The 14,328-nt window shown below is 33.5% G+C and overlaps 1 protein-coding gene and 1 non-coding gene across 4 annotated transcripts; one reads left to right on the top strand and one right to left on the bottom strand.

Annotated features, from left to right (window-relative positions):
• Positions 1-844: 844 nt before the first annotated feature.
• LOC123892474 (probable helicase CHR10) lies at positions 845-12,585 on the bottom strand. Of its 3 annotated transcripts, none has more exons than XM_045942257.1 (17): positions 12,249-12,585; positions 10,881-10,888; positions 10,229-10,307; positions 9,970-10,127; positions 9,731-9,859; positions 7,809-7,989; positions 7,374-7,509; positions 7,150-7,267; positions 6,201-6,290; positions 4,967-5,074; positions 4,680-4,883; positions 3,829-3,954; positions 3,082-3,743; positions 2,364-2,509; positions 1,499-1,663; positions 1,258-1,372; positions 845-1,144 (listed from the first exon to the last, which is right to left on the bottom strand). In XM_045942257.1, exons 1-17 carry the CDS (start codon positions 12,433-12,435, stop codon positions 1,120-1,122), a joined length of 2,637 nt encoding a protein of 878 aa, XP_045798213.1. In that variant the 5' UTR covers positions 12,436-12,585; the 3' UTR covers positions 845-1,119. The 3 variants fall into 3 exon arrangements, with proteins under 3 accessions (XP_045798213.1, XP_045798212.1, XP_045798214.1); XM_045942256.1 differs by having other exon boundaries at positions 9,731-9,862; XM_045942258.1 differs by lacking the exon at positions 845-1,144 and having other exon boundaries at positions 1,254-1,372; positions 9,731-9,862.
• A 688-nt stretch (positions 12,586-13,273) lies between these two features.
• Positions 13,274-13,354, top strand: TRNAL-AAG. The gene has a single exon. It is a non-coding gene; the product is annotated as a tRNA-Leu (tRNA).
• Positions 13,355-14,328: the final 974 nt, after the last annotated feature.

A 14,328-nucleotide genomic window follows, 5' to 3' on the forward strand; every position in this document is an offset into this window, starting at 1 on the left:
GTTTAATGATCTTAAATATTACTTTGTTTTGAATAAAGGGTTAAATATATTCATGGTCCCTATAAATATTTAAAATTTTGTTTTTAGTCCCTCTAAAAATTTTCTTCAACTTTTGCTCCCTATAAAATCTTGTCTTATGTGTTTAGTCCTACATACGACTAAGTATGTCCAAGGTATGAATGGTTTGACATTGGATTGCTTGCATCGACACTCTTTGAAAATAGTCAAGATTGAAATAACCTTTTTTTTTGTCAAATTGCCTAGTGGCTAGAAAATTCACCTTAAAGGTGAATAAATGTAGTGTCCCGGATTCAAATCCGAGCTCCTGCACATATAGTGCGATGTCCCTATCAACTGAGTTAAGCTCACGGGAACAATATATCTTCGTCTCTTTTGTTTGGGATAATATAAAAAAATGTAATGAAGGGTCAATTATGCAAGGAGCAATATTTATTTGTCTCTTTTGTTTGGTTCACGATATTTCTTCGTCTCAAGATGGACTGATTCAAATGATAGTGGAAGGGGATGTTCATGGCCTTGTTTTCAAAGGGATGAAGTTGAAAGGGAGAGCTGAAAAGGACACAATTGGAGAACGTAAAATATAAACCATCAATAGAAAAACTTATTTTTATGGTCTTGAATTTTGGAGAAAAACTATACTCAAAATAAGTGAAAATTGACTTAACACAATTTTACCTGAACATATTTTGTTTTCAAAGTTAGTTTTTTTAAAACCAAAAACTCAAATTGGATCTTCAAACTTTTCTGCAGTTTATATAATGTTATGCTTTTAATTGTCACAATAACCACTAGTTAAACACATTTCAGTTGATTCTGTCATTAGATCTTCAACGGAAAGAACATAGATTTAAGGGTTGTAAGAGCAGATTTGATGGCATTGGTCAGTAAGATTTGACACAAATTCCTTAGTCATGTCTCAACATGTAAATTCTGTTCTAACACTACAAAGAATTTGCAAAATATTACACTTGCACAGACTGAAATTTTACTATACACATACATGTGCACATAAAACGATTCGAATTAGGGAAATATATCTTACAGCTCTTTTTTCCATCTGAACTATCCCTTTTGTGTGTGGAAACTATGCCTGGATCCTTAACGTGATTTTCGATAATAATACCTGTAAGAAATTGAAGATTAGATATCCCTTTTGAAGATTTTCGATAATAATCCCTACTGTAATCAAATGTTTTTAAGTCTAATGTTGATCTGAAAGAAAGAGTTACAACTTACACGTATATACTTATGTTGTACATGGAGGCATATTTTCTTAGAAGCCGTTCTATGGTGTACCATTGAGAACGATCAGATCCATCTTGATAACCAATCCGTGGCATGTGTATTGATGCTTTGTAGAATGATCAAAAGAATTTAATTTGTATCAGTAAGTTGAAACACCAACATGTCACAATTTAATTGTGAAGTAATTATCAATAATAAAATATCAAGTTAGATAAATGTCGAAGCATGTTACCAGAATTTTGAGCGGCTGAGAACGCTGCTTTTGATAAGCAGCTTTCCAAGTGGACAAGTGAGATTTCACTTCGAGGGATTTTACGCCTTGGGTTGTAAGATTGAATCACAGCTAAAGCAACCATGTTGGAAGCATTACCATCCAAATTTTGATCATCACTGCCATCTAAGTAAAAAGGCACAAATAAGGAAGCACATACTGATTCACCATTTATTCATTATCTATTTGGAGTAACATCAATAGTATCCATTATCACCTTCAAAGGACACCTATTAATTAGTGATGGATATATTGCAGTAGACTAAAAGGTTAATACTAGTATAAAGCACAGGTATCCTCAAAAGACTGAAAAATTACATACTAGTAGAATGCACACTCTTACTAGTTGATTAAATACATGCAAAAGCACGGGTATGTGGGAAACAAATGCCATGAAACTCAACTAAATGATTGTTATATTTTAATTTATCGACTTTTGTATATAAAACATTTGGTCAGTGTAGCTTTGACAACGCAGTCGTATGATCCATTTTTTGGTAAGGTAGTATAACCAACATGTGACAGTGCCAGGAGCTGCCATGACCGGGGAAACTCGGGATGTGAAAATCCGAGATGTGACAATCATGGTCATCGTTTTATACATAGTAAATAGCAATAGATAGGTTAACTGAAGTTCAGCAGCCAGAATAATTATTTCTGATGTCTATTCATCACTATCACCTCGATTATTTTACTAGAACAATCAACTATTTCTGCTTGTAGGTGAGGTAGCATCTTGTTGTACATTCACTCTCACGAAGCATCCTGCAGGTATATGCAGTTCTACTTTTATAGAGTTAAAAAATTAGTTTGTGTTTGTGCTCACCTTCAAGCCTTATAAGATGGAGATCACCAAGATGCAGGTCCCCGTGTTCAGATGCCCGTTCATATGCTTCACTGATGCTTGATGAAAGTTTAGTTAGTGCATCAAACATTCCACCATGGCCCCAGCGTCCAGAGGTGTCAACACAGCTGTAAAACCACATTATACATTCACAGTTAATAATAAAGTCAAAGACTTCAATAGCAAACTCTTCATATATACAAAAAAGAGACAACTCTATTGATGATAAATATTAGGACAGAATTACAAAGATTTGTAAAGATAGTGCTGTAAAACACAAAATTAACGAGAATGTATCCCCTGCCTTCTGTTGCATTTTCTATTTTCATTATATCAATACTCTCTCTCATCTATACTCTTGATTAGACTATAACTAACTTACCTTCTAGTTCCGTCAAAAAAACTTACCTTCTAGTTAAACGTTACCTCCCAATTACAATTAAGCTCTAACATAATCCATATTTATTTCGAATGTAGCCATCAATGCAAAAACAAAAGGAAAAGCATATACATGGACACATTATTTTATTCATTAGGGCATTATTATTTTATCAATTTTTATACCACAGCTCATTTTTAATGAAGAAAGAAAAACCACATGAAAAAAATGTCCAACAGATATTAATTTCATCAATATGATTATTAAGAGCTTAGTGCACCAGAGCAAAATATGCAGTCAGGCAAAATTTGAAAAGTTAACCTGAAGATTATGGCTGGTTCAGATGAAGAAACATTTGAGGGAGCTGTACAATCTCCATACACAAAATGAACAGAACCAGCATCTAATATGATATCGTCATCTGGAGGGCTAATAGGTTCATTCACATTCAATGAATGGTATCCAGCAGCGTCCCACTTAGACAGCTTCTTTTCTTCTGCCTTCTTCTTTGCAATCTCAAGTTTTTGACTCTTTTCCTCATCTAAGTTCCTTCTGCTTCTCAAGTCAATGATTGAGTCACAACTTGATTTAGAAACTTCCTCAAATTTTTTAACCCAAGAGAGATAAGAAGCTTCATCAAGATCAAGATCACAAGAGAGAGAAGCAGAACCTCTTTCCTTAACATCATATCCTTTTAAAACGTTTCTTGGATTGACCTCAAATTTCCTGTCATCCTTATCAAATGTTTGTTCATCACGAATAGCAATCACCTTGTCAGCCATTGCATTAATTTCTGTTAAGTCCATTTCCTTGTCTTTTCCATCATTGATCTCATTGGGATCAAACATACGCAACCCAACTATGATGGATTTCAAATCACTAGTTCCAACTTCAGTTAAATTTTTATCATCATGTTCCAGAATATTATCACCTGTAACATTGAGGCTCAGCTGCAATTTTCTTTCTGCCCTCCGCATAATTACCTACAGTGTAACATGTGAGTCCTCATAGTACATGCAAATAGCCTCCACAGTCAAAGAATAATAAATGTAACAAACAGAAACATACTTCCTCCACTGTATGTTCAGTAACAAGGTTTATACACAAAACATGATTCATCTGGCCAATTCTATGTGCTCTCTGCAAAGCTTGTCTGTCCACCTGCGGGTTCCAATCTTGCTCGTAGAATATAACCTAAAGAATATCATGCAACACAAAATACTATAAAATGTTTTAAACTTATAATTCGTGAATCAATATGGTTGGTGAAGTACATCTATTTCTCAATCTCCTAGTTACTAATAATTCTCTATTTAATTTACTTTTCAATAGATGCCTAACACACACTCGTCACTACTTATTATCTTCATTTCAATTACTACAGATTTGGTAATCTTATGGTAAAACATTTTCAAGATAATGATTGGCACTGAATGCAGGCATCATAGACTTTATCAGCTTTCCAACTTGTCCACTATTTTTCGATTGTAGATTCTCCTGTCTCCATCCTAGTTTCACAAGCTTCAAAGTTTTGGTGTTCTGTCTGATAAAATATACCTAAAGTTGGTTTCTTAACTGAGAGAATTGTCGAGCTATGTCTGCAGTTACTTAAAACATTTAAAGTAATAGCCATGCTATGTCTGTCTACTTAGGACTTAGGAGTATAGATACTTGTCACATTGATTGATGGTTATTCTTGTTTTTTGTTGCTTCAATTTTTGTCTTTTCAATGAAATGTTGATCATGTCTCACTACAAAAGCAGGAAATTCTCAAGAAAAATGGATGGAAACCTCAGACAAACTTGTTACGTTGCACATATAAATATAAATGCATAAAAAAAATAAACTAAAAAAGACAAGAAAATGAATCAGTAATCAGGTTCTAGTTTCAAAAAGGCTTACAGCTAGATAAAACTCACAGTATCAGCAGCCACAAGATTCAAGCCAACTCCCCCAGCTCTTGTTGAGATCATAAAAACAAAAGCTCCATTTTGGTCAGCTTCAAAATTCAAGCCTGTATTAGCTGATGAGTTGCTGAAACTTCTTATTGCAGCAAAGCGCTCCTCAGCTCTAATTGATCCATCAAGACGCTCATAAGAATACTTACGTAACTCCAGAAAATCCTATATTAGAATTGAAGAACATTTCATCAATTTACCCATTTAACTAATACAACGCATTCCCTACATTGGTAGAAAGATTTTACCTGCAAAATGTCAAGTGTATGTGTCATCTGAGCAAAAAGAAGAACACGATGGCCATAATGATGTAGCTTTCTAAGAAGTTGGTCCAGAATCAATAGCTTACCACTGGCCTGAATAGAAAAGGATGATAAGTATGTTCAAAGAAAGAATGATGGTGCAATAGCAAAGTGTATATTTATGTACAACAGAATCTGACAAGAACAATTATTTTGTCTAAAAAAGTCCTTGGGCCTATTTTGACTGATAAGCAAGAGCTGGAGCAATTGTTAGACCAAACCCCAATAGAACCCATAATATGGAAGGTTGTTGGATAGAACCGTATTAATGTTCCACCATCCAAGTAGTTTTTGCTAAATAGTGTTGTAGTTGTAGTTAATATTAGTATTTAGAGTTGCAGCCATGGACCTAGAGAATATCATGCATACACCGAGGAAGTAGTTATCCTATTAATATCCTTGTAAATATAAATTGTATTTAGTACTAAGTGTATAAATAGAATATCAGTTGAGTGCAAAATCACTCAAGCACATTCAGAAAAATTAGTTTTTCTTCCTATTTTTCACGTGGCATCATATCTCCAGTTCTAGGGGACTTTCTGCAGTTAGCTTTACTTGATAATCTGGTTGGTTGTACTGGCAGGCATAATTTAAACTTGACTGGGCACCTCGTACTGTCAAGAGAATCACCAGGAAGACAAATCTTTAGGCTTCAATATTGGACTTCCCAATCAAGAGTCTTATAAACAATTCTAGTTGTGATTGACAAACTTTCAAAGTATGGGCATTTCTACCATTGAATCATCCTTATGTTGCGAGGAAGGTTGTTGAAGTATTTACAAAGGAGGTAGGAGGAGGCAATGTGCTTACGTGGAGTCCCACCGACTATGGTGGGTGACAGGGACCTTTTGTTTATTTACCTTTTAAGGTGAGTTATTACACCTGCAAGACACTTGAAGATGAGCTCATCATACCATCTAGAAATGGGCGGTGAAATTGAGGTTGTTAACAGATGATTAGAATCTACTTATAGTGTTGCACTTGAGTTGTCTATTTCTTTAATATTCTTTTCTCACTTTCATTGCCATTTTTATCCTCTTGTATGGGAGATGCATTACTAACACATGATTAAGAGTACAAGATAAAACAGAAACATGCTATAACAGTGACTGTGTGACTTAAGAGCCCAAGGTAGGATAAGTCCAAAGTTATCTAGTACAAACATAAGTGTGATAATTACCTGAATCAGATGTTCACCTTCTTCGTAAGGTTCGGGTTCAATACCCGGAAAGAGATAAGGATGGCTGCATGCTTTTCTTAGTTGTAATACCTAAGAGAGTGAATCATACTTACCATTAACCACAAGGTGAAAGAAAAAATAGAAAAAAGCAAGATATGTAGGTGATATATGACAAAACAAACGAATATGAACTAAATTTAAATCAATGCAAATATAGAAATAGAATGAAACCACATAATCAAATTCATTGGATTATACTTTCATACGCCAATGAAATCCAACAAATTGCACGAGGCAAAGACTATAAACCTACTTTATAGTTTTTCTTGAGAAAAATAAAATAAGAGAATAGGAGAGAAATATGCATAAAACCATGTCTAAACTACACCACGGAGATTTTATTACGTCGGCTCAGAAACAAATCAATACTCAATCAGCAGCATTGATTACAATGGAATATGCTAGAATATATATACTATTAACTTAACAATATCAATAGGAATAGTGTACCTAAACTAAAATTAACAGTCTCGAATAATGGTTATTTTTATCTCATAGAAGTATTGCATTTGAAATAAAACTATACTCCTATGTTGTTTAAGGTAATCATGCAAAAACTAAGAAAACTTATAAATAGCTTTAATTATAGAAAAATGAAATTGCATTTAACTAAATTCCCTTTACTAAAATAAACAAATATCATCACTCCATTAAAGTTGCCTCACATAACGTTCTATTAAATTTAAAATACCAAGACGGCAATGAAGTTGAAATGGTAACTAACAGCTTCTTGGTTTTCCAAAACATTTGAAAAATAGAAACAAAACATTTTTTTTCAAAAATGGAAAATGATTACCAAATATGAATCAATCTAGCATCTTCCTCAAAGCATACTGGAACTAGAGAATTTGCTAAAAACATATATTAAAAAAGCAAGAGCTTCACTAACAGTATTCTGTAATGATTGGTGATTTGATGTTCCAGAAGATAGTGCAACTAGCTTCGGAAGTTCTTTCCTCAGTATCGACATGCAGACCTTTTTTTGCAGGCTGACAAGGGGTACTAACCTGGAATGGGATGGAACAGCTTTGCATATTTTAGTTATCATAAATTACAGCTTCATTGAAATAAAATGTGTTAGCTACTATCTAGTCAGAACAATGTACAACATACACTGTTGTCTCAGTGAGAGGTGGCAGCACTAAACTTCCGGACTCCATAAGCTTTGATTTGGTTCGTCGTAGCATAAAAGCAGTCAATACATTTCTCAGGATTTGAAGTCGCTCCTTTACCTTTGGAGAATCATGAACTGCTCAGAAACAAAGCTCCCACAATCAGAAAAGTCTAAAAGCAAGACAATAATTTGGTTCCCCTTTTAATACTTTTTTGCATAGTCATAGAGCACTCAATCGGATGATAAACCTTCAATCCTGTGGCTAGCCTCTTCAAATCCTTTAAACTAATTACACTAATAATCATATACAACAAATGGATCAAGATCTACAGTAGAGAACTCAGATTCTGTAAGTGTGGAACAAACTTCTAAGAGATCCAAAACAATTTACAATCCAGTGATGCTAAGTTATAAAACAAAATGATAATACTGACCTGAGGTAAGATCACTGATGTCCCTGAATGTAGAAAGGAACTGATCTAGTGTCCCAAAGACAGATGGCATGCAAAAATACATCAACGCCCACAGTTCAGAAAGGTTATTCTGAATAGGTGTGCCCGTCATCAACAACCGTCTTGGCATGATATAGCGGTCTTTGAGAACATTAAATAAAACCTGTAAAGTTTAAGAAGTTTAACTACAACAGTCCAATAATCTCAGAGGCTGTATGACTAAATTGTCTTTTATGTTTTGACAATCGAACTGTCTGAAATTCAGGGTTTGTACCTATTAAACCTAAATAGCTCATGACATGAAATATATTCCAACAGAAATAGCCAAAGATAGACCATTTGCCTCTACATCTCGCTTAATGTTTTGAGTGATAGCTATACATTACATATGATCAACCATCCTTATCCGTTCTTTTAAGAATCTTCACAAGCTCAAGCCACCTAAGGAGAGACTCCACCATCTTTTCTACAATAGGGACTACCCCGATTTACTCTCTAATGAGTGCATCTTATAATCCTATCTTCTCTTGTGCGTCACTTATCTATCAAAGCATTCTCATCTATGCGACACTACATCTCATTTCTTGTCAGGTTTATACTGCCCAACATTACGTTCCCGGCAAAATTGCATATCTTATAGTAGTGCCGTACAATTTCCCTTTTAAGTATGCTTGGTACTCCGGCAAAAATAACCAATTCTACTTCTCAAGGCAACATGTCTTGTTTCTCCTCACTAACTCCCTAATTAACCCATAAACTAACTATTGTTTACCATCAATCCCCCCCCCCCCCCCACACACACACACACAAACACTCACTTTCCAACAGGATCCCATTGCATTAAATATGCAGATCATGACGTAAATGACAAAGTGGACCAATAATTCTGAAAGACCCATTTCTAGAAGTCTAACAACTTCAAACTTTTCTTCCCCGTTATCGCAGGGCTGACGATGATGATTAATTTCTCCACAACATCTGCTTCCATCTCCTTCTTACATGTTTCCCTGTTACCAAAAAACTAGTCTTTTGGAACTTTTTTTTTTTTTTGAACGGCTAGTCTTTGGGAACTTTGATCAATGCTCTACTCGCTATCGGTTCCTTCCCTCCCTCTCATCAACCCCGTCAGATTCTACTTCTATTTTCTTGTCCTCTTCAATTGATGCTCTTGATTCTCTTCTTGCTCCATCCACCCAATTTTATTCTTTTACTACCAAGGTTCTTGAACAAAGGAAGTTCATCTTCGTTTTTGTTTTCTTTCTGCACAGAAACTGAATCTTGAAGATATACACCAAGGTCTAGTTGAAATGCCATGAGCAGTGCCTTCTCAAAGGTGAAAAATGTAGTATTTCTATTGATTTCTTTCCACCAAACCACCACGTAGAGTGTCTCCATTCAATGCCTATTTGTGGGTGCGGCGGCACCTATTTGTTTGAAAATTGATGAGCCACCAATAGGCTTCTTAGCTCAATTTTCACACCAATAGGCATCGCTGCTCCCATAAAATATGAGCATTGTTCTTGAAGTTATTTTCATACTAAATTCAACCCACAGCTCCAAGACTAGAGCTCTGAAACCAGTTGAAAGCAACTGGTTCAGATTATGGACTTGCGCAATTCTAATTCCCACAAAATGGTTAACTTTCCCTCTAAACCCCCCAATTTCTATTTATTGGCAACATCCATTATTTCTCTTAACTAACTTCCTAATTAATCCATAAACTAACTAAGGTTGACCTATCGATAGCCTGGTCCCAACCAATAAGTCTTTCACCAAATTAATAAATGCAATACCTATGACTGCTGCTGATCAATAAAAACGAAAGTAATACGAAAAATGTAACATACAGAAACATACTGTTAATTGAATACTATAGGTAGGCATTCAAGTTATTTTCAACATACACTTGATGGGTTTTTAAGCCTTTGGGCTTCATCGATGATTGCATACTGCCATGGTATTTGAGAAAGAAAATCCTTATCCATCAGTGCAATGTCATATGATGTTAACAGCACATCAAAAGGCAAAATGGCCTGCTAAAAAATTTGATTGCAATAATTATCAGTGGAAGTTCATTAATATACAACGATTGCAAGAAAAGTTATCCAGAATCAATGAATCGGTGAAACTATAGCAAACTCACATTATCTGTTGGCTGCCTTGTTACATGCTCATGTGTTTTCATACGTAAACTTCGCCTACAATCTTTATCACCAACATATTTAAGGACTTCTAGTTTCGGGGCATATTTGACTATCTCAGATACCCAACCATCTGTCACACTTAAAGGACATATAACCACTGTAAAAGGTACGATGAAAGCAGAAAAAGTGATAAGTATTTATCTGAATAGGCATTTCATAAGAACAAAACAATCCAAATCAAATTTTTCTTTCACTCACAAAATGGCCCATGTGACAACTGGTGCACTTTCAAATAGCTTAAAAATGAGATAGCTTGCAATGTCTTGCCCAATCCCATCTGTCGATATTAATACACAAAGACATTAACATAAACACATCAGGAATCATAATTTTGCATTTCAAAGACAGGACTGTGAACCTTGTTTTCAGTTCTTCATCTGCTGAATTGGAAATGGTTGACACTCAGAATTTTCAAAAGCATGTGCACTGCTTACCAGTTAAAAATTTTAAGATAATGAAGCTCAAAAGCCGAAAGCTTGTTATATATGAACAAATGAGACACATGACAATGACCACGACTAACTAATAACTACGAAGCTCAGAAGTAACATAATTCAACATAAATTTGTATTGAACAAATTCCGCTTGATTCATTAGAAAACATCACACAGAAATATTATATGCCCGTAAATATGCAATATCAGGAAACATGTGATATTTAAGAAGCATGAAACTTCCCCTCTGTTAGGTATAGGTGGATTTTACATAATAATGATAATAACAAAGAACATTTATCGGATAACCATTTAAGAAGGTAAGGTTTATATGCCTGTAATACCAATTAGATAAAAAATTATCCCTTTCACATTACATAGAAGCTCTGATACAGAATTGTATGAAGAGTACATACCTCATCCCCTGCAAATAATAGAAACATTATGATCACTAACATAATTAAAAACTGTCTTGTCAGAAATAATATCAAAACCACCAAGTCTTAAATCTTCAAAACAGAACAACAAAAATACAGCATTTGTCAAATCACAATTTCAGTCTTCCTTTGTTACAAAGAAAGCCCTGCATAGGTTGTTTTGGTATATGTTTGGATGAGCATCTGACAAACTTGCTTTGAATAACTTATGAACTTAATTTTGAGAATTGTTTTACTCTAAAAGAAGCTTTAATGTAAAACTAACTAAGTGTGCAAATTCCAACTTTCAATCCAACACAAAAGCTGCTTTTTTCAATTGTAGTCAAACCAAGATTTTGAGACAAAATCAATCCTGATACAAAGTAACCAAAAATACCCCAAATCACATTTTTCCAAAAGAAAATCACTTCATGTCCGATCATGCATCCAAACTTATAATGCCCTCCAAAGACATGCCATAACACACATTATCTCCAATCCATCATTTATAACAAATATCAAATTTGTTCTTCAAGGATAATGCCATGAGCTTCAATTTCAAGGAATATATTGATACCAAAAAACCAATTTGATGCATTTATAAATGGAGAACCAGAAGATCACACATGTCAAACTATACATATGATGGCTAAACTGAACACTTACTCTAAAATTTCATTTCATATTTTACATTTATATCATAAATTTCAATCATTTACTTTTAGAATTTTATTTACCTTTGACAAGACCAAAATAATCAACCCTGGATTTACAAACTTCCCTTTAAATGCTCAGACTTCCGGTGAAGTCAAACTGAGCGAACTACATTTTCATTAATTAAATATAGAAAAATGTTATCCAGTGCCCCGGGGCACTCTGTAAGGGTCTTAAATAGTAAATTTTTATGAAAATGTGTGAAGTTAATGCATCGAAAATTGAAATGTTTATCTTTTTAAGAAATAATTCCTTTAAATAGAATTCGTACCCCGGGGGACTCGTACCCTTAAATATGTAATCAATAACAATCTCAACGAGAATAACAAATTTCGAGTGTTTTGTGTGTAGTGTTTGATTCTGCGGTGACCAAAATTGATTTTGAATGAATTAATTTTGTAAAATTGATTTAAGTTAAAAGTGGGTTGAATGTGAAGTGGTTTATGTTTAGATTCTTTCAGTAAAAGTGAACTAAAGAACAAATTTGAGTGTAAAAATCATATTTTTAGTAAAAAGCTTGTCAAAATCAATGTTAATTTTACACCTATATAATCAATTTCACCCAATTCAACATTAAAATCCAAACATACACTAAAACAAAAATCAATAGCATAATTATTCTGATCAACCAAAAAAGAAGATTGCAAATCTCACCGAGAACAACGTTAACGCCGAGTTTATACCTCCGAATGAGCCACGAAACCCCTTCAACTTGGTGAGGCTTCAGTGTTGCCCTAATCCCGAGCTCTTCTTCACTCGGCGGCGCGTCACAGGAACTTGCATCGTCGTCAAGTATTATTCTAGCAGCGACTTGAAGCCTCTGTTCGTATCTCAGGTTCATAGCGTCGATGCTGAGTTCGAAAATGTAAACTCGGTATAGATAGAGAGAACGAGTGAGTTAGCGGCAACGAGTCGGTGACTCGGTGGTTTTTTATTTTTGAGAATGTGTTTTTTTGAACTGAGAAGTTGCGATTGCGAGGGAATGAATGAAATGGGCTTTCGCGGTTTTTTTTTTACTGTGTCAAAAATTCGGTTTATAGAAATGGAAATTTTTTTAGAATTAATTTTACACCAAAAAAAAAATTTAACTTTTAGAAATCAAATTTTTTTCGTGCTAGAGAGACCTAAAAGAAATATGGGGTTTAAAGAAAAGGCACGATAATATGCGTTTGTTAGTTTTTTAAAAAAATTAAATCACTTTATTTATTTTTTGAAGGAAAAATCACTTTATTATTAGCACACTTTTTAACAATTTTATTTAAAAAAATTTATTTATTTAAAAGTTAAAATTTTAAATTTTTAATGCATTGATTTTATATATTTTCGTAAAATCTTATTGTTTAAAGTCTGAATTTACAATGCTCAATGGAAGAAAAATATGCTAGCTCAAACAAATTTAACAACAAAATGATGTTTTTTAATTTCAAAATGAAGGCACTCTTAAGCATGGACTAACGTAAATTAATTTTAGAGTCAGAAACTTAGAATAAGCACGGATCTTATGGACATGTGCTTTTTAAATTATAAAATTATTTTAAATTGGAAGAATCCAAATTCAATTTATGGTAGGAATAATTTTTGTCAAACTTTATTTATCTCGCAGTTGAATTTTAGATTATCATGAGTCTTTCTCTTGAAGCTAAACAATAAGAAATATTTTTAGTTACTCAAACAAAAAAGTTGAGATGGCCGAGTTGGTCTAAGGCGCCAGATTAAGGTTCTGGTCCGAAAGGGCGTGGGTTCAAATACCACTCTCAACAATGTTTTGTTTATTTTCATTTTCCATTTTTTTGTGTCATTTTCCATTTATCTATAACATTATATAAAAAGGATAGGTGAGTTTGGGATGAACTTTTCAATATACTTATTTTATCCTTAACTTAGTTTCACAACTTCCATTAACTAATCAATTTAAAAAATTCAAATCATAAAAATGTGAATAAGTGGCAAATGGGTTGCCTATACATGAATGATTACCAACTTAATACTACATCTATACTAATATAAAAAGATAATACAAATATTTTTTGTGTCAATTTTTCATAATACCAACAATATTCTTATTTTTTTAGCAATAAAAATCTTTTATTAACAAATTCATCATAACATAAGACTTTTTTTTTGACATAAGCTTAAGTTAGACACAGGCTGGCGCGGAACGCGCCTGTCTGGCCCGCTAGTTATTATAACAACACTCACTATTTTCTTACCGCATGCGGTTTTTCGGGCAACCACATCAAAAATTGATTAATTTTTATAAAAGACAATACAATTATATTACATTTATTTGTTAATATATCTCGTTTTGGCTTGTTCAAAAAAATTATATTACATTTATTTTGATGTATTTTTCAACTATGTGGAGTATGCATGATGTTTACGAGTATGATGATTCGTTTAATTTTGATGACCTAAATCAATTTAATATGTATTTTATCCATATTTGTTTAAGTTTGGATTTAATGTCTTCAAATTCGAGTGATTCTACAATTTGAACTATAATTAATAAGTCGTATAAAAAAAATGAATTCTCAAAAAATATCGAATTTTTTATTTAACATCCAAATATTCATATAAAATAATTCTTACTAACATTTTTAGATACAAATCCATTGATACTTTGTTATGAATCCTACATTGAGTAAAAAAGAAAGTTCAACGTGATACTTAAACTTTATAGCTCTTTCCAACTATCTTCATCTTCATGAGCTAAGTCCTAAATAGCTGCTTTATT

The sequence above is a fragment of the Trifolium pratense genome, linkage group LG6 (assembly GCF_020283565.1).
Source record: "Trifolium pratense cultivar HEN17-A07 linkage group LG6, ARS_RC_1.1, whole genome shotgun sequence".
NCBI lineage: Eukaryota > Viridiplantae > Streptophyta > Magnoliopsida > Fabales > Fabaceae > Trifolium > Trifolium pratense.

Coding starts and splice junctions, on each gene's coding strand:
- LOC123892474 (XM_045942256.1), bottom strand. CDS start 12,435: ATGAACCTGAGATACGAACAGAGGCTTCAAGTCGCTGCTAGAATAATA. Junction 9,863..9,969: donor CAAGGCAGCCAACAGATAAT/GTGAGTTTGCTA, acceptor CAAATTTTTTAG/CAGGCCATTTTGCCTTTTGA. Junction 1,664..2,363: donor CCATCTTATAAGGCTTGAAG/GTGAGCACAAAC, acceptor CTTTTTACTTAG/ATGGCAGTGATGATCAAAAT.